The 21,572-nt window shown below is 47.0% G+C and overlaps 1 protein-coding gene across 2 annotated transcripts; it reads left to right on the top strand.

The window, feature by feature from the left end:
- The first annotated feature begins 226 nt into the window (after window positions 1-226).
- LOC144172611 (uncharacterized) lies at window positions 227-18,146 on the top strand. 2 transcript variants are annotated; one of them, XM_077701262.1, is made up of 11 exons: window positions 227-267; window positions 2,460-2,702; window positions 3,158-3,255; window positions 5,643-5,709; window positions 8,732-8,841; window positions 9,472-9,538; window positions 9,915-10,022; window positions 10,248-10,345; window positions 10,765-10,825; window positions 12,871-13,047; window positions 17,305-18,146. In XM_077701262.1, exons 2-11 carry the CDS (start codon window positions 2,624-2,626, stop codon window positions 17,373-17,375), a joined length of 936 nt encoding a protein of 311 aa, XP_077557388.1. In that variant the 5' UTR covers window positions 227-267; window positions 2,460-2,623; the 3' UTR covers window positions 17,376-18,146. The 2 variants fall into 2 exon arrangements, with proteins under 2 accessions (XP_077557388.1, XP_077557387.1); XM_077701261.1 differs by lacking the exon at window positions 227-267 and having other exon boundaries at window positions 2,439-2,702.
- The last annotated feature ends 3,426 nt before the right edge of the window (window positions 18,147-21,572 follow it).

The raw sequence follows: 21,572 nt of genomic DNA, 5'->3' as shown, positions 1-21,572 counted from the left end.
GTTAAAATAAGAATTATTTCTATTCTGCACTATATTACGCACAATTATTACAACTAATATTGTTACGACGTGACGCAAAGCAGCAGCCAAGCACCGGGCCGAGCAAAAACGCTTGCCGTTTTTTTACCTCAGAAACAAAATTTTATTTTGTGACGTTTCAAATTATTTTAAGTTTTATTTATTTTATTGCACCAAACGTTTTTTTTTTTTCAATTGTTGTCCCAACTATTGAGAGGGCGGTGGCCGACGCCGGTTTGAAAGAGTGGCCAAGGTAAATATAACTGGTAGCGAAGCTTCCATAGAAGCCCATACGTTCAGAAAATGGCGGCTCTTAAGCTGCTCATGGGGCTTAACGCCATCTGTGTGAGGAGGGAACACTTCCGGCGGAACAAAAAATAAACAGGATGTGACGCAAGATCCGGTCAGAAAGTGACGTCATTTTGGTGGCATTAGCGGTAAAATTTGACTTCAAAACACCCTTAGCAGGACTCTGATAGCTGAGGGCTCATTTCATTGCCATCTGACGCAAGTTGGCGACCCCTTGGCGTGTGTGCTTCAAGTCAACGCCAGCTTATACTCGTGACTAGAGAAACGCACTTTAGCATACTGTCGTATGATTCGCCTCTGTGTTTATAAAAGCATCTTGCATCTTCTCTGAACCTTTATTCTGCATTCATGCCTTCCACTGCTGTATAAAAGCAATCAGGTGTTTATTTTGATTGCAGCGGGTGGCAAACGTACACCCCCCCCCCCCCCCCCGACCGGAATTTTTTTTCTGCCTTGGGATACAGAGCCCAAAATGACACTTGACCACTCTCCCCGGCCCCCCTTTTATATAAAAAAGGTGCCCACTCCTTACCCCGATACCAATTTCTACCAACGCCACTGCTAAGTTTAATTGCGTCGCACATACGCAGGTAGGCGTGCGTGCCTTAAGTACAGATCAAGGTTATATAATGCTTGCTCAGTTTGTGTACTTCTGTTCTAAGAGAAGAAATAACGCGAAGTCATGCTATAATCAAGACATTTGAATTTTATTCCAGGATGAACATAAAACAAATTTACCACACTGCACGAAATGAGCACGTATACAGTAAGTACAAAATGTTCGTGGGCACTACATGCATTATGATTTTCCTTACGCGCCGAAAAATTGACTTTACCCGTAACACATAGCATTATGAGCAATGAAAGCGTCAACAGCAGAACTACTTCGAAACAAGAGAAAAGAACTAGGCACTGCATCTTGACGTAGAAAACCGGGCCGCAGGAATGCCGATTCACGAAAGTGCAGCGAGCACACTGCAGCTGTCCCGGCGTCTTATCAAGTAGACAAGGGTTTCTACAGAAGTTCACTCAGCATTCACGCCTGCAATTTCCTGGTTGCATTATTAGGCAAGTGTCGCAACAGATAAGTAAAAAGAGGAAAAATGGATCAATGCAAACGAAAGCTACGGCAGTATGTAAAAGCACATAGCCGGAAAGATCTGGCAGCAGCGCAACACAGTACTGCGATGGAAATAATGTTTGCGCATACAAGTGCGGGAAGCAACGAGCACTACAAGCGTTGTAATGCAATAGAGAAGACACTGAGATAGACAATTAAAGCGACTCGTTTAAATTCGAGTGGTACTACGTCGAGAAGTCCTAGAGTAATTGACACAACTTGCTCTGAGCCAGCCTGAGGTGAAATCAAGAGATAAATGTGACATAACAAAGCTTTAGACCCATTTTTTTCGAAGCACCACCACGTCCCCTTACACAACCCCCGTACACATATTAACAGTACAATAGTTTCGCGTTACCTGTGGAAATGAGAGGAAAATGGTGCAGTAAAACGCCAGCTGTACGGGAGTTGCTGTTGCAACTTGTACAGCACATCGTTTCTGTAGGTACCGACGAAAGCGCTCCGCTCCAACCGTTGGCAGCATCGTCCCGTAGTTCACCGTGCCTGCCGGGCATTGTACTAAACGTGTTCACCGACGATGCAACGCACCTCGCAAGTCCACGCACGGCAAAAATTAAGTTCACACCAAATTAACAAGGAAAAACGAATGCAAATGTGCACCACCAAAACACGCGAGGGGCGTTTCCTAGCAGACGAACTTTAGGAGCGCCTTTCCGATCACTACAAGGACTGCATCACAAAGCAATGACATGTGCCATTCTTCAGAGGGCGCTACAAAAAAGGTTTTTGAGAATGAACGGCATTTTTATAAATTATTTATACACTGTGCTTAAATAAATGTGATTCAGAAATAAATATAGTTCGTAAAATATAATTGTTGTTTTATTGTTGAACAAAACTTGGTGTTTTGTTACTAGTGTTTGTTCCCTCCTCACCTAGTCGCGCTTCAATCGCCACTCCCATAAGCCCCCATGCTGATGCCGCTGGCAATAGGTTCTGAACCGCTTTTTGCCCGAGCCTTCGCTACCATTTATATTTACCTTGGAGTGGCGGCGGTGGATTCGGTCCATTCTGTCGGAGCGTGCTCGTGTGTGGCCTCGGCTTTCACGCCCACCGGACAGGCGTAGTCGTCGTTGTAATACGCATTGTCAGTGGTCCTGCAGAACTGTGCTGTCCCAGAGGCTGCCCCTAACCAGGGCCCACTACCTTTGCGCCATGAATGCCCCGATGCGAACAGCAAGCCTCGGTAACCCGGTGCGCTCGAAGGCGCGCGCGGACAACTCTTCAAACACCGGTAAGTTTTCGCTGGTTTCGTGCGACAGGCGTCCGACTCCTGGCCTTTTACGGACTGTAGGAACTTTAGTCTGCGTCTCAAACCATTTCTGTGTTCGTTGCAATTTTATTCCGAACGAAGCTTGTAATTTCCTTTTGTCCTGTGCTGCTTGGGTGAGGCCATGTTTGTGACTTCCCGCCACCAGGATTGTTCTGGTTTGTATCACTAAATAAGCCTTTATTTAGTGACGCTAGTCCTGTAGTTCGACCCGACCTTGTAATTTTTGTTTTGCTAAGAGTCAGTGCCCGCACTTTGGGAAGCTTTCGCAAAATGCAGTCCCAGTCTATTGAGTAGGGCTGCCACACCAGCTCGTGCGAGACGCGAACGTGATTGTGAATCAGTCGACAAAAGACCTGCTCATAGCCTAGCTTGCTGCGAGCAGCTAGTTACCCCTGTAGTATGCTTTTTCTGCGCAGGGCTGGAGATGCCGCATCCGATTCCCAAGTCGGTGCTCAGTCACGTTGGACGCCAGGCCCTGTCGGACCTGAACAGCACTCCGCTTCCTGGCGCCAGGGTCAGTGACGACGTCCATCCATTTCAGTATCCATTCCGAGGGGCAGGTTGCCATGTGCGAGCTTCGTTCAGTGACTGACTGCTGCAAGCTTGGAGTCGGGCCTGCTCAAATGGTACGCCGACTGTACAGGGGGTTTAAAAGAAATACGAACAACGGAGCACACAGCCTCCGACGCATGCCGCTCCGTCTGGCTGCACCGTAAGTGAACTGCGCACATGCGTAGTTCTCGCAAAACGTCTGAGAGTGTGGCCTACTGTTAAAAGAAGCGACGCCGGTCGTTTATTTAGCGGGGTCTTTTTATGCTCTGTCGACACTGAGCATCCTGTTATCTACTGCATTCGGGAGCCAAGCGCACAGCAGGCTGATTGCAACTAGTATGATGCCCTTCGAGGATCATCCTGCTCAGTGGCGATGCAGCGTGAAGAGGCGCCCCAAAATAAATGATTGGCGTCGCTTCAAAATCAAGCATTTCCCATAAATGAAGGCCACACTCTCAAACGCTTTGAAAGAACTGCGCATGTGCGCAGTTTACTGACAGTGCAACCAGACGGTGCGTCATGCGTCAGAAGCTGAGTTCGCATTTCTTTTAATATAACCTCTTGTTATGAATTGCAGTGCCACGGCCCAGGGCTCTGAAAAATGGATTAACAGATTTGCAGTTGAGGATAAGCGCAATGTAATGCTGAAATACTGCCAGTGGACTGCAATTTATGCTGAAATACTGCCAGTGGACTGCAAGCACAGCCAGTGGAGCTGTGCTTGCGTACCGTACAGAGTACCGTACCGTACAGAGGCATCAGTGTGGACTGGGAAGAGTGCGCGAAACCCTCTCTGCTTATGGCAGGAGGCCACAAGTTGCAGTCCACTGTAGACTCTTCTATAAATCACTAACACTAAGTCCTATAAATCACTAACACCTCACCGAGCTGCCAAGGCGCCATCTCGGAAACTGAGCTTATAAACGAAACTGAGGCAGATATTGTTAAAGGCTTGCTTGAGCAAGGAGTAACTGCCATTAGATGCATCACTATGTGGCATGATGGAAGTGAAATTGAAACCAAACATATATCTTGAAATCTGATCGCAGTACACCCCCAGGATCGGTTAAAGCAGGCTTCTTTCACTGTCGGGTATAAGCATACATCCCAAACCTGCGACGTGGCTTCAAATGTTAAAGGTGTGGGCATAGTAGAAACAACTGTAGAGGGCAAGGCATGTGCAAAGTGCTCAAAGCATGACCACCAGGCAGACGAGTGCAGTACCACAAAATTCAGGTGTTGCAACTGTGGTGAACCCCACCCTGTTTGTTCCTGTTCTTGCAAAAAATTCGAAGATGAGAATTTATAAAGAACCCAAGCCTGTCTTATCTAGAAGATTGAAGAAGACATTAAATGCTTCTATCAGGAAGCTATGCTGACGCTGCTCACTGGGGGGTGGGGTGGAGTCATGTTTCGGTGGCTACCCAGTGCAGCAATGCTGACCTGGTCCAACTCCCACCCTCTGCTAGGCTGACTTCGGCTGCCTGGAAAGTTGCCCCACAGTCTGTGGACTCCACTGCAGCTGAGGTGTCGGCGAGCACCGTGGCTGGAGATAGCTTGCTTTCTACTCCTGATGCACTGTCCCCCCCCCGTACCTGTGGGCACAGTAAGCAGCGAAGTGAAAGGCCCTGCATCTATATTTACGCATCTATATTTACATATTTACGCACGGCAAAAGGAGCCAGATCCTGCATCTACTCCTTTACAGTGGATATTGAGACATTGGATATTTAAACCGCAGATGATACTGCACATGATCTCGGAGAGGAGGGGAGCTCTGAGTGAACCTTCATGATCGTTTGTTCAACTTCCACGTTTGTGTTTTAAATGAAGGGTTGTATAAACCCCCCACACTGACCAGTTTTTAAAAACCCATCACATCTATAACACTTTTTCTCTGAAAATAGTGCACCAGAAATGACTAAACCATTGTGTTGGTGCTTTTTGGCCTGTGTTGCCCTTGCACCAGGAAACAAACGTACATACATGAGTAGACGTCACCCTGGTCACAATACTGAATTTAAAACCTCCGACAGAAGTGCTCTTTGTGAGTGTGGATGCAAAGCGGGCTGAAAACCTTTGGTGTCCAGTGCTGTGATGGTCTGAAGAAACAGCACCAAAGACAGAAGGGAGAACGGGGGATGTAGTGCTGCACGAGCCTACATATCTCTTGTTGCTCTAGTTGGTGACTAGCTCAAGTTGAGGCATTTCCACGTGTCAAAGAAAAATTTTCAAACGCTGCCTGTGTGCAAGCACTTCTGTTTGTGCTCTGTGCAAATTTCCCAGTTAAGTAAAATTTTTTTTAGCAATGGTTCAATGGAAGGGCACTTAGTGAATCCCCATCTGCAGGTCCTTGGCAGCAAGCTTCAGTCGGCCGAGCCCTGTGCGTCCTCTCTGCAGCGGGCCGTGTCGAGTGGTGAGTTGCATGCTGGGAAGGCAGTTTCCCTTGAGAAGGGACTTCCATTTCAGCGGTATGGGACAATGGATAATGTCTTAGTACGAATTTCTGCTGATGTTCTACCACCTGTTTGCTTAGCCCCACTGGCGTATTATTTTTTTAAAATCCAGCACAACCTGCATGCAAGCTGTAGAACTCCTCCAGGTGCTAGGGACAGCCGTGCATTTTGTGAAATCCCCCTCATCTTGCACTTGCCTCTCGTTTGCGCTACAAGCGAGACTTGTGCTTACTGTTTTTTATGGAATTATTCTGTATTAATTTTATTTATTTTAGTTGCACCTCGCGCTACTCGTATTTCACGTTCAGTCTTTAACTCAGTTTGCATTTGGCTGGCCTTGCATTATCAAGACCCACAATCGGCACCAGTTATACAGGCCACTAACTAGGCAATGAATTTTGCATGCTATGCATAGGGGCTCTTAAAACAGCTTCTTCTAATTTTCAAGTAAACTATGTGAAACTTGTCAGTCTTGCTGCTTTTTACCACTGATTTCAAATAGGCCATTATTCTTTGAGTCAGCCAATCAGTCCCCAAGATAATTAGAGATAATTTGTTATTTTTGGAGGAACAATAGACGAAACAGTGTTAGTCATAAAACTGCAATGTTTAATTTTCCAATACTACGAACCCTGGTGAATGCAATAAGAGAAGCAGGGTTCGCACAGGTCCTTGAAAACCCTTTAATTTAGACGTGTAAATTTCAAGGCCTGGAAAGTCCTGGAATTTTTAAAGGGTCCTTGAAAACCCTTGATTTTTCTGGAGAGAACCAATGGCCCCATTTTTTCCACAAGAATTTAAAGTGTTTGTTATCAGTTTTACGTGTTAAAAATGTAAAGAAACATTGTAACAATCAAGTTTCAGTGTATTGCGTGAAATTACGAGTTGTGGATTCTCATTATTACGAGGCAACATTGGGAGCAGCACTCCTCAATAGAATTCATGTCACGATACAATCCCGTGAAAGCCGGCTTCTGTTCTCTATCTTGCATGTTCCATCTAGTCTGTAGACGGCCTTTCATTGCATGTTTGCTGTGCCTCATACGCTCCATCTGCATTTGCTTTTACGTGCAAATGGAGGACGTGTGCATAGTTCATCCTACCTTGCAGCAACACTTGCTGAGTTAATTTCAGCTGGTACTCTTGCTGACAAAGCAGGAGATGCAGGCAATATTAACTAAGTTTTGAAATCAAACAGCCTAAGCAAAACGCCAAGAAAAAAGAAAAACCTCTAAATACAAACTATGAAATAAAAAATAAAGCTGGGACAGCGTTCATGAACCTATAGCGCCTACCTGAATGTGCAGTAATGTTCTTGGGTATTGGGCAATAACACAATTTTGCATTGTGTTGAAAAAGTTATAAATAATCCCAGATAAAACATAAGATGGGGACCTTGAAAATGTGTTTTCTGGTCCTTGAAAGTCCTTGAAAACCCTTGAATTTTAGCTTTTGAAGCCCGTACGAACCCTGGAGAAGTTTTTTGATGCGCCACTTGGAACTAATTTTACAACTTAGTAAACTTTGGTGGCACCAGTGGCAAGGAACCATTTCGAGTGCCCATTTCAAACAACAAATGAGCTGTAAAATTAGTTCCAAGCAGTGCACCAAAAAAACCGATTCTCTTACTGCATTCACCAGGGTTCTTGGCATTGGAAAATAGTCATTTGTATATTTTGACTTTGGTCAGTGACCAGTAAACCATTTCAAGTGTTTCCTGACCAGATGGTATGCAGTCAAACCCTCAACTTGATAAAGATTAGTTTTATGGCTAACACTGTTGTCTGTTGTTCCTCCAAAAATGACTAGTTATCTCTGATTATCTTGGGAACTAATTGGCCAGCTGAAAAAGTAATGACATTCAGTAATCCCTCGTCAGGGGGATTACTGGGGGGGGGGACCAAGTCAGGGGGGACCACGAAAAATTTTGTTATAAGCGGTATTTCGATATAAGCGACCACTCTGGAAAAGCTTTAGTAGTGGAGATTCAACTGCGCCACAAGTGCGCAGAATAAAAACCCAATGTATTCAGTGAAGCAAAACTTTACTCAGGTGCAAAAAAGGCAGTGAGCTTTAGCTGTTTCACGTTTTTGCCGGGCACGAGGAACCCCTGTTCCAATTGGCCCAAGCAGTGACTGGTATCCTAACTCCTCCCAGACTGTTAAGCGCATCAGGAGGGGAGGACAGTGGCCACTTTTGTAGGGGGCAGGTGCGGGCGTCACGGAACGCTACCAGAGTTTCGCACTGGAAAGTGCCGCAAATGCCGTAATTGGAGTCAGAGGTTGTGTTTGTTGAGCTCAAAAAACGATTAACCGCTTATTGTGGGTACACAACGCAATCACGAAAACTGACCGGTTTTGCACCAGAGGCCTTCCATGATCACTGGGCAATTTTTTTCTTGAGGTGTGCAGCTTTGAAGTCTGCAAAACAAGTTTTTCCTCGCCCTGCTGTCGACGACACTGCTAATTCTGCGCTTCGAGTGTCAGTGGTCGCGTACTGTCGCGTCCACGCTATTGACCAATGTCTAGGAACAAAGTTCCATCACCCTACCACACTTTTGGGCCATTTCTCTGAAGTCGGGTGGCAAATAGAGCGGGACCGGCTTGAGAAAATTGCCCAGGAAACACCAGCTTGTTAACCCACCATGTTGACCATATGACTCACCGCTGGGGCGCCGCCGGCCGGGGACGCCTCCACTCACCACACTTCGCTCTAAACGGGTCCAGCTCTTCGTGCGCTTCGAGTAATGCAGTCTAAAATGCATGCATTTGGATTGGGACCAGAAGAAATTTCGAGTAAAGCGAGTTCGTTATAACGAGGGATTACTGTATTTGAAATCAGTGGGGTAAAAAGCAGCCAGACTGACAAGTTTAACAAAGACTACTTGAAAATTAAAAGAAATTGTTTCAAGAGCCATGTGCCCCCTTAATTGTTCAGTAGCGAATCACTGACCTCGCTCTCGGTGCCTGCTTGTGTGCCCAGATGGGGTGGAGCTGCGAGGAGTCGTGGCAGCGCACAATGCTGTCGCAAGCACCTGCCTTCACAAGTCGTCACCAGAATGCGGCGTGCCTGTTCTGAGCAGTGTTACTGAGGTGGGTGTCAATTAGTTGCATGCCAATTGTTTATGAACCCAGCAGTTTCTTGTGTGGGCTGTGGTTGGGAGCGGGCTGCATTCAGCAGTGCTAGAGTCTACTCCGGGCTTCATACTTTGTGACAGAGGTTCCAGCTTCCTGTCCTCTTAAAGGCACGCGAATTTTTCGTGAACACTTGCAATGTAATCTTGCTGCCAGTTTTCTTTGGAAGTAGGTTGCATAGGCAGAAAGAGCACTGTCTGCGTGTTGAGCGGTACTTGATTTCGCACGTTTGTTCAACATTTGTGAGACCAAAAGTACACCCGAAGGAGTGTGACGGTACTCGTAATTGTGCCGAAACAGGGGCACCTGAATCTACCGCCTTGCTCAGTCACAATTGTGAGCACATGCTACACAGCTGTTCGTATTTGGGATTACGGGTGGCTGTTAGTTGGTTGTACCTGCACCGCTGCATGTGCGTAAAATTTGCCAACTCCTGTCCTTTCTTAATCACACGCGGACAACAAATCATCCTTGGTGTGCAAATGTAGTGTGATGACCCTATCTGCACACTCCGTGCAACGGCATCTTTGTAGCCAGGCCACCACTTCTGCGCGAGGGCTGTGCTCCAAGCTGTTCCCTTTGTTGCAGAGTCCCGACGAAAAGGCTCTTCTGCACACGTCAATCGAAGCCATGCGTCTTCCACTCGACTGCTCAGGTAAGCACCATCTCTTGCCTGGGAGGACTCAATAAGGGCACTGGCACTATGTTGGACCACCTTCTGCACACATCTCGCGTGCGTAGACGAATTCCTGCCTCTCTCAATGTAACAATTGCTGCCTCGTTCAATGGAGCAAGTCCTTTGCTGCTTCGGCTCACTGAAGTGAAACCTGGGTGTGCACCTCTCGGGTGCCTGTTAGCGAGCACTAGTCCTTTGAGCACTGCAGCAGTGAGTTAGATGTGCGTACGTGCGTGTGGGTTGCATCCAGTTTATCGCAACTCCCTCTGTTCTTATCAAGGCACACCAACCAACCACACCAATCACTCACTTCTGTGTGTGCTCAATTGTGGCTTTTCTTTTTCCTCCTTAACAGAGGACTCGTATGTGCTTCCGGAGGAAGACAGCTTGGGCGCCATTGATGACTGCTCCAGCCACAGTTTGTCTCCGCCGAGTGCACCTGGGGCGGAGGATTTCGGCCCAGGCAAGCCACCTTTCTTCTTCAACGTAAACTGTTTGCCTGTTTGGCCACATTGTCCATGGGTGTCCAGTACTCATCATAAGCGCTGCAAGGGAATCTTTAAAGCAGCTGTGGACGGGGGGAAAGGGACAGGATACCAAGGGATGTAGTGAGACTACACTTTGTTCACACTACCTGTCCCACACAAGTAGACCTTTCTTTTTTCTTTTTTCCTATGCTGGTTTTCAGGTTTGGCGGGAGCGGGCATGGACAGGGTTGAGCTGATAAGCACCCCTGAGTGGCGTGAATTGACCCCCGAAGCGGCCGTCTCTGACTTGGAGCTGACCGTGAGTGCCCTTGATGTCGATACAGTCGTTTGGGAAGCAGCCAGGAAAAAGGTTTTCGTGACATTGCTGTTTTTGCTCTAAACATTCATTTTGGCAACCTGAGGTTAGGGTAAAATTTGAGGCAGTTAGATTAGGTAAGTACCTGGCTCTGTTTTGTCTACACAACTCTGGTTCCATTCCTTTCATAAATGAGTGTGCGGTTTGCTGGCTGTCCAGTGCGTACAACCACTCTTTTTTTCTGCCATCGTGAGAGGCTAAAAGTGTTGATCATTTCTCTCGATGCGCACCTTGCTCACCCTGTTTAAAAAAAATGAAGTTGTGACCCCGGATGTTTTTCTGCTGACAACTGCCATTTCTCCTCGTGCTTATGACGCAACCAGTCACATTGATGCCAAGTGATACCTTCTCTGTTCTCACAGGATGAGGAAGATGCTGCCGACGTGTCGGACATAGAGGAAATGCACCCGCACGACGACGATGGTGAGCGCATTCTTTGTAATGGGCATATTCTGCTCGAGCCAAGAACGTGTTGACCCTTCTGATATGTTGGTGTTCATGTTCATTTGAGGTTGATGTTATGAACATTGTCTCAGCAATCCTGAAGCTTTAGGCATTGCATGGCCAAAATTCATGAAAATTATTCCTTCTCACCATTGTAAAAGCAGTTGAAATGCAAAAGTATTTCAGTGCTTCCCCCTTTCTGACGCAGTCTGGGTGGGTTTTCATGCTTAAAATTCTTGTACCCTGCTACCCTCTTGCAACTCACCACTTCTGCATTCGTGAGGTCTTGCCTGCAAAAGGTCCTGAACCACATCGCAAATGCGGCTAATAAACTCTGTCGCTGCTCCCGTTGCATTTTTGCATTGCAAATGAGAGGTCCCTACAATTTGTCATCTGCTGCATTGGTCATCACGATTTCCAAGACCCCCGTGAGCAGGTGTGGAGAGGGCCTGTCTGTACTTAATGCTCTAATTACACTGCACACATGCAATGCAAACATTTTCTTGAACTTTACCAACAGTATTTCACTAAACCCACCATTCCTTTTCGCTGACAATCCCAGGATTCCGTTTGAACGTGTTTTTAAGCTTTTGGCATAGATCAACTTTTTACAGCTCATGTTTCCTATCGCACGTAATCATGACCTCGCCCTATAACACACCAGCAGTCTTGTACCCCAGCTACACTTGGGTCCAAATGTCATTTAAACTAAATGTCATTTGACTCAAATGTGGTGCTTCGAATGCCATTCAGAATCCGCCGTGATCCTCTACAATTGCGATGGCATTTGAAAGCTTTAAAGGAGTACTGACACGAAATTTCAAAGCTGAGATAACTATGTAAAACGCTTCCTTTTTATCAGGAGATATCTCCCAGCAAGTTTCAACATCAACCGTTCAGCGAAACATATTTAAAATCCATTTTAATCTTCGCCCGCACGAGAAAGCCCAGAGCGGGCCGACGTGACATCATCTGCTACGTGCCCCAAACTGCCGACGTCGGGGCTCCCGTGACGAAGCCGACGCGCTGGCTGTGGTTGGCGCGCGCTGCTCGGGCGTGTGTACACGTCATGGTTTTGGGACTGACGTCATGCTGCCCGGGCCTGTGGGGACGGCGAAAACCTCGGCCGGTCTGGGCGCGCGCGTGCGCCCGCTCGCGCGCGCTTCCAGGGAGGCAGCGATACGGCAAGAATGGTGACGTCATGTTATACATGCTGTCATGGCGGCCGCTCGGCGTTTTTCAGTCGAAACCGAAACTGGCACGAATAAACGACGCCGTAAATGAATATTTACGCTGCGCTCGACCGTCTAATCTGTCATTCTATGATTAGTGGGCTGGTAGGCACGCATAGCAGCGAAAAAAACGTAACATAAAAATTTCGTGTCAGTACTCCTTTAACAATCGCTCACCGTGCTGTGTGGCGCTACTGCTGTCGAGTTCTGTTTTTACACAATAATGCAACAATCCAATTTATCGGCAGTCTTTAGCATTAAAATGATGTCAAATTATCAATAAGGTAAGCTTTGACATGGTTTTTGCTTATTTCTGAATCGCAATTGAGGTTTTTTTTTGTGCTGTCTGACCACACTGGTTTGTCGCTTGTTCGCACTGTGCTGAGAGTATGGAAGCATTACACCTTGATATCATGATTTAAGTGAACAAGGAGTAAGTCCCACAATTAAGAATATTTTGTTGGTTTTAAGTACACCAGTAATGTATGTGTTTATGCTGACTTGGATTGCTGTGTGCGAGTGTGCTAGAAATGGCATTAAAGAGCCCCATATGAAAAGCCGAATGGCATTTCAAAACCCAGTGGAGCAGCACAACTTGGCATTTGAGTCAAATGACATTTGGTTCAAATGACATTCGGGCGTTAGTGTGGCAGGGATATTATGTGTACTTCTACTCCACACCATATTGTGAGCGGTTGCTTTTTACCTTTTGGTGCTCTTTCCCCTTAGTTGGCCTTGTTCCATTAGGTCATTGGCTGTCGTTTCTTTCAATTTCCCCCCCGCCATGTTCAGAGAACCTCTTTGACATCCCCGACGAGTTCAAGCTCGACGACAAGCACCTGGCCATCCTAAGGGACGTTTGTGGTGTCGCCTGGCACCAGAAGCACGAGGCAGCTCCCGCTACCCCATCCACGCCTCCAGAATTTGCGCTGCCCATCGTCCCGACCATTGCTGACTGCCTTATGATGGGTAAGCTTCCGTTTTGAAAATACGGTGGCCTCGCCGTGTAAGCAGTCACCATTCATCCATTACACTCCTCCTACTTGCATTGCTTAGTAAGCAGTGGGCTCTTTGGCTACTGCAAATCTGGAAGCATGAAATAAAACAAGGCCCAGCAATGTTTAGTGTTGTTTCGGTTAGCTCTGTAAGCAGAATCGTTAAACGTGGATAAATGAAACTCCACAAGTGAGGACGTCCTTTTTGAAAGGCATGTTCAGAATATTGGCTGCAAGCAGATGAGAAATGTTTCATCTGGACACATCGTTATCCAGTGTCAGACAATGAGTAACTAGGGGGGGAGAGAGAGAAACAACTTTCGCTGGGCCCATTTCAGGTGACGCTCGCAGGCGTCGTACGGGGTGGAACCCTATTCACGAGTCCCATATGAGTCCAATAGCTCCTGGCCCCTGGACGCGAGCTCTTGCTGCGTCGACAGGTCGGGGCTGGACATCAAGATCTCCCATCGCTCGGGTAGGGGGGGAAGGGGGAGGGAAGATAGGGGATTCTTGAGCTCAGTACACTCCGCCAGTATGTGCGGCAGGGTCCCTTGCGTCTTTTTTGCAGAACGGGCAGATGGGGTCGTGTTCTGCCGGGAACATCTTGTTCAATAAAGCTGGGTGCGCCAGTGACCCCGCTTGTGCGCGGCGCACTATTGTTTGCCCGTGCAAGAGATAGGGTAGCACTTGATGAGTAGGACCATGGAGCAAGAATATATAGGAGGTGAAACAGTCCATTGCAGCAAGCGCGGGTGAGCTAACCAGATAATTTCACAACGGAAACCAAGGCTGACTGCAAAGCTTCATAGCTGCGGCGGCGAAGGAGAGGGTAGCGGCACCTGATGGACCAAATGATAGCGGCCGCAATTCATTTTGTAACTGCGCAGTGAAATGCCAATCGCGGTGGTCCTGCAGTTTCTTCACCCGCGGCAGATGCCGCTAGCTTAGCCTAAAAAGATCGCTTGTGACATTATCTGGCCGCGCTAGAAAGCCTCATTTCCCCTCCTGTCTTATTTTTGCTCCGTGAGTAGGACCCATTATTGGTTAGGTCAGTGCGACTTTCTAAGATTTTCCACGGGATTCATAGCTTGCAGATGGTATAGGTCTTACTCGATGCTTATCGTGCACTTAGTTTACCACAGACATGTCCCTGTTTCGGGGCCTGTGGTTTGCATGTGCCTGAGGGGGGTGCAAACTAATGGGATGCACCATGCCAAGCACAGACGTTCTTCTGGCGCTGTTGGCTCTTTTTCATCGCAGACCCCACTGGGGTTCGCTGTTCCCTACAAATGCAACAACCTTTCGTTCTCCCCTGTTCACACCCGCATTGCCACTACTTTGCACCGCACTGCCTGTTCTACCTCTCAACACGCGCAGCACTTCAGTCAAAAGCCTTAGATGTGTCTTCAAACGCGAAAAATAAGTGCCATCATCAGCATCGACATAAATGGCACTGAAATAGCTGTCGCTGTGAAGAGAAAAAAAATCTATCGTACCTTCCCAAAGAAAGTTGAGAGAAGCACGAAATGCAAATTTAGGCTTTTCGAATCTAAGCACTTTGGGCATTGCGATCTTGCAAAAAAAGGGGGTGCTCAGAATCTCAAAAATATGGCAATTGTCAGCCATTTTTTTGTGCACTAAGTAAACACGTCTAAATGTGTATGCCGATATGTGGCAACTATGAGATAAAGGCATACAATTGCACTCTTTCATGATCTATCCGCGCTCTGTCTCATCTAGAATCATTCCTTTTTCGCGATTTGCAAGTAACCGTTCTAACACAACGGAAGCCCGGTTCCACGCACACATTGTGTGTCCAGAGACCTTATCGGAGCTTTTCAGCTGACCAACTGGTCAATGGGGAAATTAGTGTTTAGCATTAGTTTTCTGACAGAACACCAAGAAAGCTTTTGCTTTAATAAAAAAAATTACACCATCTTCCCACGTGGGAACCCTGAGGGGATGCAAAGCCGTGGAGTAGTAGTGTTAATTGGTTGTTAAAGACACGTGTAGTAGCGTATTAAATGTCTTCTTTATTTATCGAGTAGTGCGGAACGTTTTGCGGCGTCGCGAGCTCTCCTCTGTGCAGCCTTGTCTTCGGAGGTGCTCGCGGTTCTGACAGTGTGCCAGCTGGCGCTAGTTGGTGTGCCAGCCAGTTCGCTGACGGAATCGTTGGCGTCCATTTGCAGTCATCGGACAGCGCAGTACCGAAGAAGCAACTGAGCGGAGCGCGGACGGGTTTATTTGCAGAGCAGAGGGAGTGGAGAGGAGGAGGAGTAGCGCGCACGCGCGTGATTGGACAGCTGGTGTGCAGAGGGGAGAGGAGGAGGAGCGCGCCCTAATGCACTGGTGGTGTGGAGAGGAGGGGAGAGAGAGCGGCGTTATCACAGCTGTTGTGGAGAGGAGAGGTGCGGACGCCGGATGACAGAGGGTTGATGAGATGCTTTGCATCTAATAAAATCGCATTTGGGTTCATGTGAGATGTGAACACAGGTCACCAGAGTAGGTGCCAAGTGCGTGCCTCCTGACAGGTGAACGCGGTGGCAGAGGACTAGAACAGGTGCGCGCAGAGGAGAGCTGTGGCTGTGGGGATCGAAGCTGCCGTGTGCGTTGTGGCTGGTCTGCCTGGCGGAATAATTGGCGTGGTACGACGAAACAAAAGCAAAGGAATGCAAACATGATGTAGGAGTACACAAGTCTTTGATAATTGAGAGGCTTTCGCTTTCAAAGCAAGCGGACAGACTTAAAGGAGTACAGTTGAACCGCGTTATAACGAACACTGATATAGCGAATTATCGGCTGTAGAAAACTAAATGCGATCTTTGGTTGATCACGCTTTATTTCAGTGACACTTATTCTTTTATAACGAAGCTAAAACCGTGAGGGCCGCCTGTGATATCAGATATAACGAAGAACTATTTTACCAGGAGGCTGAGCAGCTACTTGGAAAAACCCTCTGCATCCGAAACTGCAGTAGTATAAAGGGCCTTTTGTTTGTGGACATTGTGGAAAATTTCATCCTGTTCAGAGCTGTGAGTAGCCACCAGACGAAGATCGCATCCTTCATCAAATAAACAGACGCAGTCCCGTTTTCTCAAGTGAACTCTGTTCTGTTGTAATTTCACGTACTCATGTCCTGGTTGATTGAGCTTGAAATGCAACAAGGAGTAAGGGTTACCTTGTTTATAGTGGGTTGGAAGCCTAAAAAATGCCTTTTTGGACCAAGTATTTTGCACAAGCCAGATTGTCTATTTGTTATAGCCGATTTTTACCTCTGCTGTAACATTGAGTATCGGTTATAACAAACGAAGTTGCTGTCCCAATGCTACTTCAATATGACCAGGTTCGACTGTACTGACACAAAATTTCATGTTACTTTTTTTTTTTTTTTTTCCCCGCTGCTATGGGTGCTTACCAGTCCAGCAATCATAGAATGGCACATTAGATGGTCAACTGCAGCGTACATAATCATTTACAGCCTCGTTTATTCAGTCAGTTTTGGCTTCCAAGGAACAAACACCAAGGCGGCCGCCATGGCAGGACAGCACTATTGACGTCACTGCCCTCGTCGCACCGCAGCCGGACTGGGCGTGGTCGCACACACAAGAGAAGCGTGACATCATCCCTAAAACTGACATGATACACAAGGTGGAGCAGTGTGCGCTTACAACAGCCAGCACCTTGGCTACACGAGGGTAGCCTTGACATGCGCACTTGGTTGCGATTCACTGAACACGTCATGCTGGTGCTGATGCCAACAGGTTATCCATTCTGAGCTTCCTTGTGCATGCAGATTAAAATTGATTTAAAATATGGTATACGGAACGGTTAGTGTTGACTTCCTGGGAGATATCTTTATATGCAAAGGAAGCTTTTTACATAGTTATCTCAACTGTAATTTTGTGTCAGCACTCCTGTAAGTTCTGGAAATTTTTAGATTGAAGCCATTCATTGCATCATGTTCTCGTAACGAATCTGTAGTCCATATGCCTGTTGCAGAATGCAAGACCGTGTATCTTTGTAGTCCTTGTTGATGATTAAAAATTGCGCATGTTATTCAGAAATGAAGATTAAGCAAGAGAGACGAGCCCTTCGTCTTGTGTCTCTTGCTTTGTCTTCATTTTTGAATAGTGCTTTTTCAATCATGGACGTACACCAACACACCCAACTTTCAGTTCTTCTAGTCCTTGTTGTGCAACAAAAAAAAATTCTTTTTTTATTCTTTTTCCAGAGGACTATGTGTACTTGGAGAGCTTGGAAAAGCCAATTGGGGGACCCCTGGAATTTGTGCCGCTTGAGTGAACACCCCCCACACAACCTACCTTTGCACATTGTGTTTGTGAAAAAGAACAAAAGTGTGCATTGACTGCCACTCAGCACAGCAGCCTGCCTGACGATCCTCTTCCTAGGCCACATCATTCTAATTTTTTTCTTTTCTAAATTCACAGCCAGGGTTGTCATTTTTATTCTGCAAGCATGCTTCTTTTTATCTTGACGGTTTAAGGGCTGGCTAGGTAACGGTTGAATTCGGCAACTGCGTGATGGTGTGATAAGCAACCCCCCCCCCTTTGAAGGAGCAAGTTTTAAAGTATGCGAACATTGATGTGTAGTAAGGCTACACTCCTGGAATGGGGCCCAGCTTTGTCAGACCCTGGGCGGAATCTGGCGCTTCAAGACATCAGTTCCATGCTACAACTTTGGAGTAAGGCTACAATCCACGCCAACGCACCATCAACGGCTCCAGAATATGGAACAAAGACCAGCTGGGATACCGGGCTGAGACGCTCGGGCTTTGCACTGACAGCAGTTCCGAAACGCACCCCTGGCTTCTGGCGGCGACGGCTGGTCTCTCGATGCCAAATGTCCACATGGCCTGATTCATGTCTACATCGGCACTACTGAGACGACTAGGAATCCAACTACGACCGCGAATGTGCAAGACTACTATCTATAAGAACTATATTCTGTGAACTGTGTAGCTCTAAAGACATTTTAGGTCAGCATGCCGTTAATTGTCCCATCTCTCCCTGTGAAATATCTGTGCTAATTAAATGTTTTTATGGGCGAATCCGATCTGCTTGGTTGATTGATGTGATAGGCAGTAGGCCAGGTAAGTGTAGGATTCATTATTACACACCAAAGAAATTGCGTTTTTTTTTGCTTCAATCTCAATTTGTAAGCATTGTATGTATATCACCTCGGTCGTTGTTCAACTGCAAGAATTTATTCACCCTGGCTCGTGAGTATGGAATCCTTGGTAAGTTAACTATATAAAAAAAAAAAAGTAATGACTCCCCATCCATAGTTTCTGAGCCACATTTGTTTATTTTAGGCTGGAAGAAAAAATTGCCAGCCGAGCACCTATTGCATTCAGCTACATATTGAAAATGTTACATGGTTGGCTATTCTTTGGTCCACAATGCTGTTAATTGGTTGTTCATTTGCCTGCATATGTCTAATTTGTGGTCCTAATTAACTGAAAGTCCTACAATTGCCATTTAACACCACAGCGCTATGCTCACTTTTCTTTTAATGACATCATTTTGAACTAGTTTGGATTCCAGCACATCAAAGCACCGGACAAAAAATTGCAGCCATTGCATGAATAGTAAATTATTCGTTGACTCGCTCTAACAGTGAGTTCTGGGTGCAAATTCTCAATAGTATCGATAACCTTATGCAAATGGTGGCCTGGAGGACAATTGTATGTCGCTCCCATTCTCCATTGACGCGTCCCCATTCTTCTCGCTTGATTGAGCGCCGCAGCTACCTTGGTTCACGTACCAGTGCTACGACTATTAAAGAACATGTAGTTTTAAAGCACGGACAGTCGGGTGCTAAACGGCAATTATTGGGCTTTCAGTTAATTAGGGCCACAAATAAGACATGCGCAGGCAAACGAACAAACAATTAACAGCATTGTGGATCAAGGAATAGCCAACCATGTAACATTTGCAATATGTAGCTGAATGTAATAGGCACTCGGCTGGCAATTTTTCTTCCAGCCTAAACTTCTCGTTTTTAAATGTGGCTCAGAAACTCGATGGATGGGGAGTCATTGCTTTTTTTATAGTTAACAGACGAGCTGAACATGTGATTTTTAAAATTTAAAAGCTGCAGACACTTCACAAGCATGACCATCATGAAACAAAGTACCGAAACAAACCGTTCAAAAGTAACCAGTATGTTGGGGTTATGAGTGAAGTACGGTTGCAACAGGAGATATTTGTACTCTGTTTATTGTTGTATCTAATAGGTTCACACAATTTGCGGGTATTCAAGAAGCAGTTTGTATTTGCATGGCAGCACTCTGAGGTTTTTTGTCTGCCTTTGGTGTATGCTGGTAGTTATGCCATGCAACATAGCCAATACACTTTTGAAATGCAGCACTCTTGGCACTCAAATGTAGTACACCTTTGGAATAAGCCGGACGCAACTTAAATTTCATTTCCAGGTTTCATCGGACGTAACTGAAAGCATTTGGGTAAAGTTCCATCAGACGTACCTTTAATTTTCATTTTGGGTTCCATTGGACGTAACTAATTTTATGTGTGACGTAAATCAAAACATTGAGTTAATGTTCCGTCGGACTGTAGTGTTCGCACAGCCATAATATGTGGCCGGCAGTTTATTCAAGTTAGCACACAAAGACTTCTTCACTGTAAGCTTGTCAAGCTCAGACTGCCTGAAGTGGAGAGAAGGGTTCACCACTGATGGTCTTTTCCTTCCATACTGTTTACTGCACGAGGGAATGCAGCCAGGGAGAGAGAGAAAGGAGAGAGAGAGAGAGAAAAAAAACAGAGATACCATATAGGTTCAGGTTGGGGGAGGGGGGAGGGGTGGCCTCAGCCCAGATAGCCGAAGCAACCTGTAACGCCCATTGTGTCAAGGTTAATGTGCACACTGTTGCCATTTCAAGTATCGCCTCCCAGGTGTGTGGCCTTGCTTTGTGGTCGATGCGATTGTTGCCACGGGCATCAACGATATGTCACGGACGTAAGCTTTAATTTTAGTTTTGGATTCCGTCGGACACAACGCTACACACTGTGTTTGCACCTGTCTTGCCATCTTTTAAGCACTACGTGAAACCACTAAAAACATTTTGGCCACCTTCACAACTCAGATGCGAAGACTGAAGAAACGGTGAAACTGGTGGTCTTCACTAGCTTTAACTTGGCTTTTCTTAAGCAGTAACCACATGGAGCGATTTTTGCGAGCAATGCGACAGGGATCCGCAATCGCTTGTCCCAATTGCTCGCTGAGGCAGCCACATGAAAGCGATCGCGCGAGCGAGATCGGACAGAGACCCTGCCGAGCACACGCCGTCGGTCAATCCCCGACGCGCGCCTCCCCACCCGAAAATCTGCGTCAGAGAGAGAGAGAGAGTTGCTTTATTAGAAGAGAAATGAAAGTTGACTCAGCCGATAACTGCCTCGTGGGTTGAGGGCACCTCAATCAAGACTGAGTCTAGGAGGGGGATAGAAAAGAAAGAGGGTGGACCGAAAAAGGTAGAAAAGGAGAATAAGACAACGGTTCACAAGCTGCGCAGCATGGACAGTACTGACGGCATCATAGCCGGTCCGAGAGTCCCGTGTCTCTTAAAAAGTCCAGCAGGGCTTGGAACGCTTTTTCGCGATTTGATTTATGGCAATCCGGGAACAACAGGTTTGTTTAGCGTCACTAAATAAGCCTTTATTTAGTGACGCTAGGTTTGTTGAGGTGCATGAAGGCAGTCCCAGTTTCGCATACGACGCTCTAAGCGCTGATCGAGCCTGCGAATGTTGTGGACACTCACACAGTGCATGTGCGAGTGTCTCTATTGCAGGACAGTGTGGGCAGGCGGGTGAACTGGCGATGCCAAGCCTGTGACTTCTTTCCGCGCAGCGGTGACAGCCGATTCGCAGATGAAGGAGGAGAGCAGGGTCAGCTCGGGTCAGGCCCCTCGAAAGAAGCACGTGCGGTGGCTTGCCGGATGCAACTCGCGAGTCAGGATGTATGGCTTGCAGGTCCCTTCGGCTAAGGTACCGCGCGACGTCCAGGGGCCTGATTGCTTCACTCATCGAAGTGGATGGATGATGCGCTTCTTTTGCCAGGCGATCAGCCTCCTCATTTCCCTTGATGCCGACGTGAGCAGGTAGCCATTGCAGACGCCACGACGCGCACTCCTTACACCTGCTCGTCGGCCCCTTGCCTCCTCGCCACTTCCCCTCACACGTCTTGGCCTATCATTTCCTGGATCCACTTGCTGCGCCGATTTTTGAGCGACGGCTGCCATGGCCCCCCCACCCGAACATTGGCCGTAACGCACTCCCCACACGTGCTCGTCGGCTCCTCGCCTCCCTGTCACTTCCCCCCACACTTCATGGCCAAGCAGTTTCCTTCTCTCCACTTGGCTGCGCCGAGTTTCGAGCGACGCCAGGTGTAAATGGAACTCAAGCCCGCTGTTAAAAAAGAAACGCAATCTAAATGGCACAGAAAGACGGGAATTAATACCTCTTT

This window comes from Haemaphysalis longicornis, unplaced genomic scaffold, assembly GCF_048455015.1.
Source record: "Haemaphysalis longicornis isolate Haplotype H1 unplaced genomic scaffold, Haemaphysalis longicornis Haplotype H1 scaffold_246, whole genome shotgun sequence".
Taxonomy (NCBI): Eukaryota; Metazoa; Arthropoda; class Arachnida; order Ixodida; family Ixodidae; genus Haemaphysalis; species Haemaphysalis longicornis.
This window is presented reverse-complemented; position numbering and strand designations above follow the sequence as displayed.

Bases quoted from the DNA above. Each gene is read 5' to 3' on its own strand.
- LOC144172611 (XM_077701262.1), top strand. From the start codon at position 2,624: ATGAATGCCCCGATGCGAACAGCAAGCCTCGGTAACCCGGTGCGCTCG. The intron at 8,842-9,471 runs GTGGGTGTCAAT...CCTTTGTTGCAG, and splicing joins TTCTGAGCAGTGTTACTGAG to AGTCCCGACGAAAAGGCTCT. The intron at 13,048-17,304 runs GTAAGCTTCCGT...TTCTTTTTCCAG, and splicing joins TGCTGACTGCCTTATGATGG to AGGACTATGTGTACTTGGAG.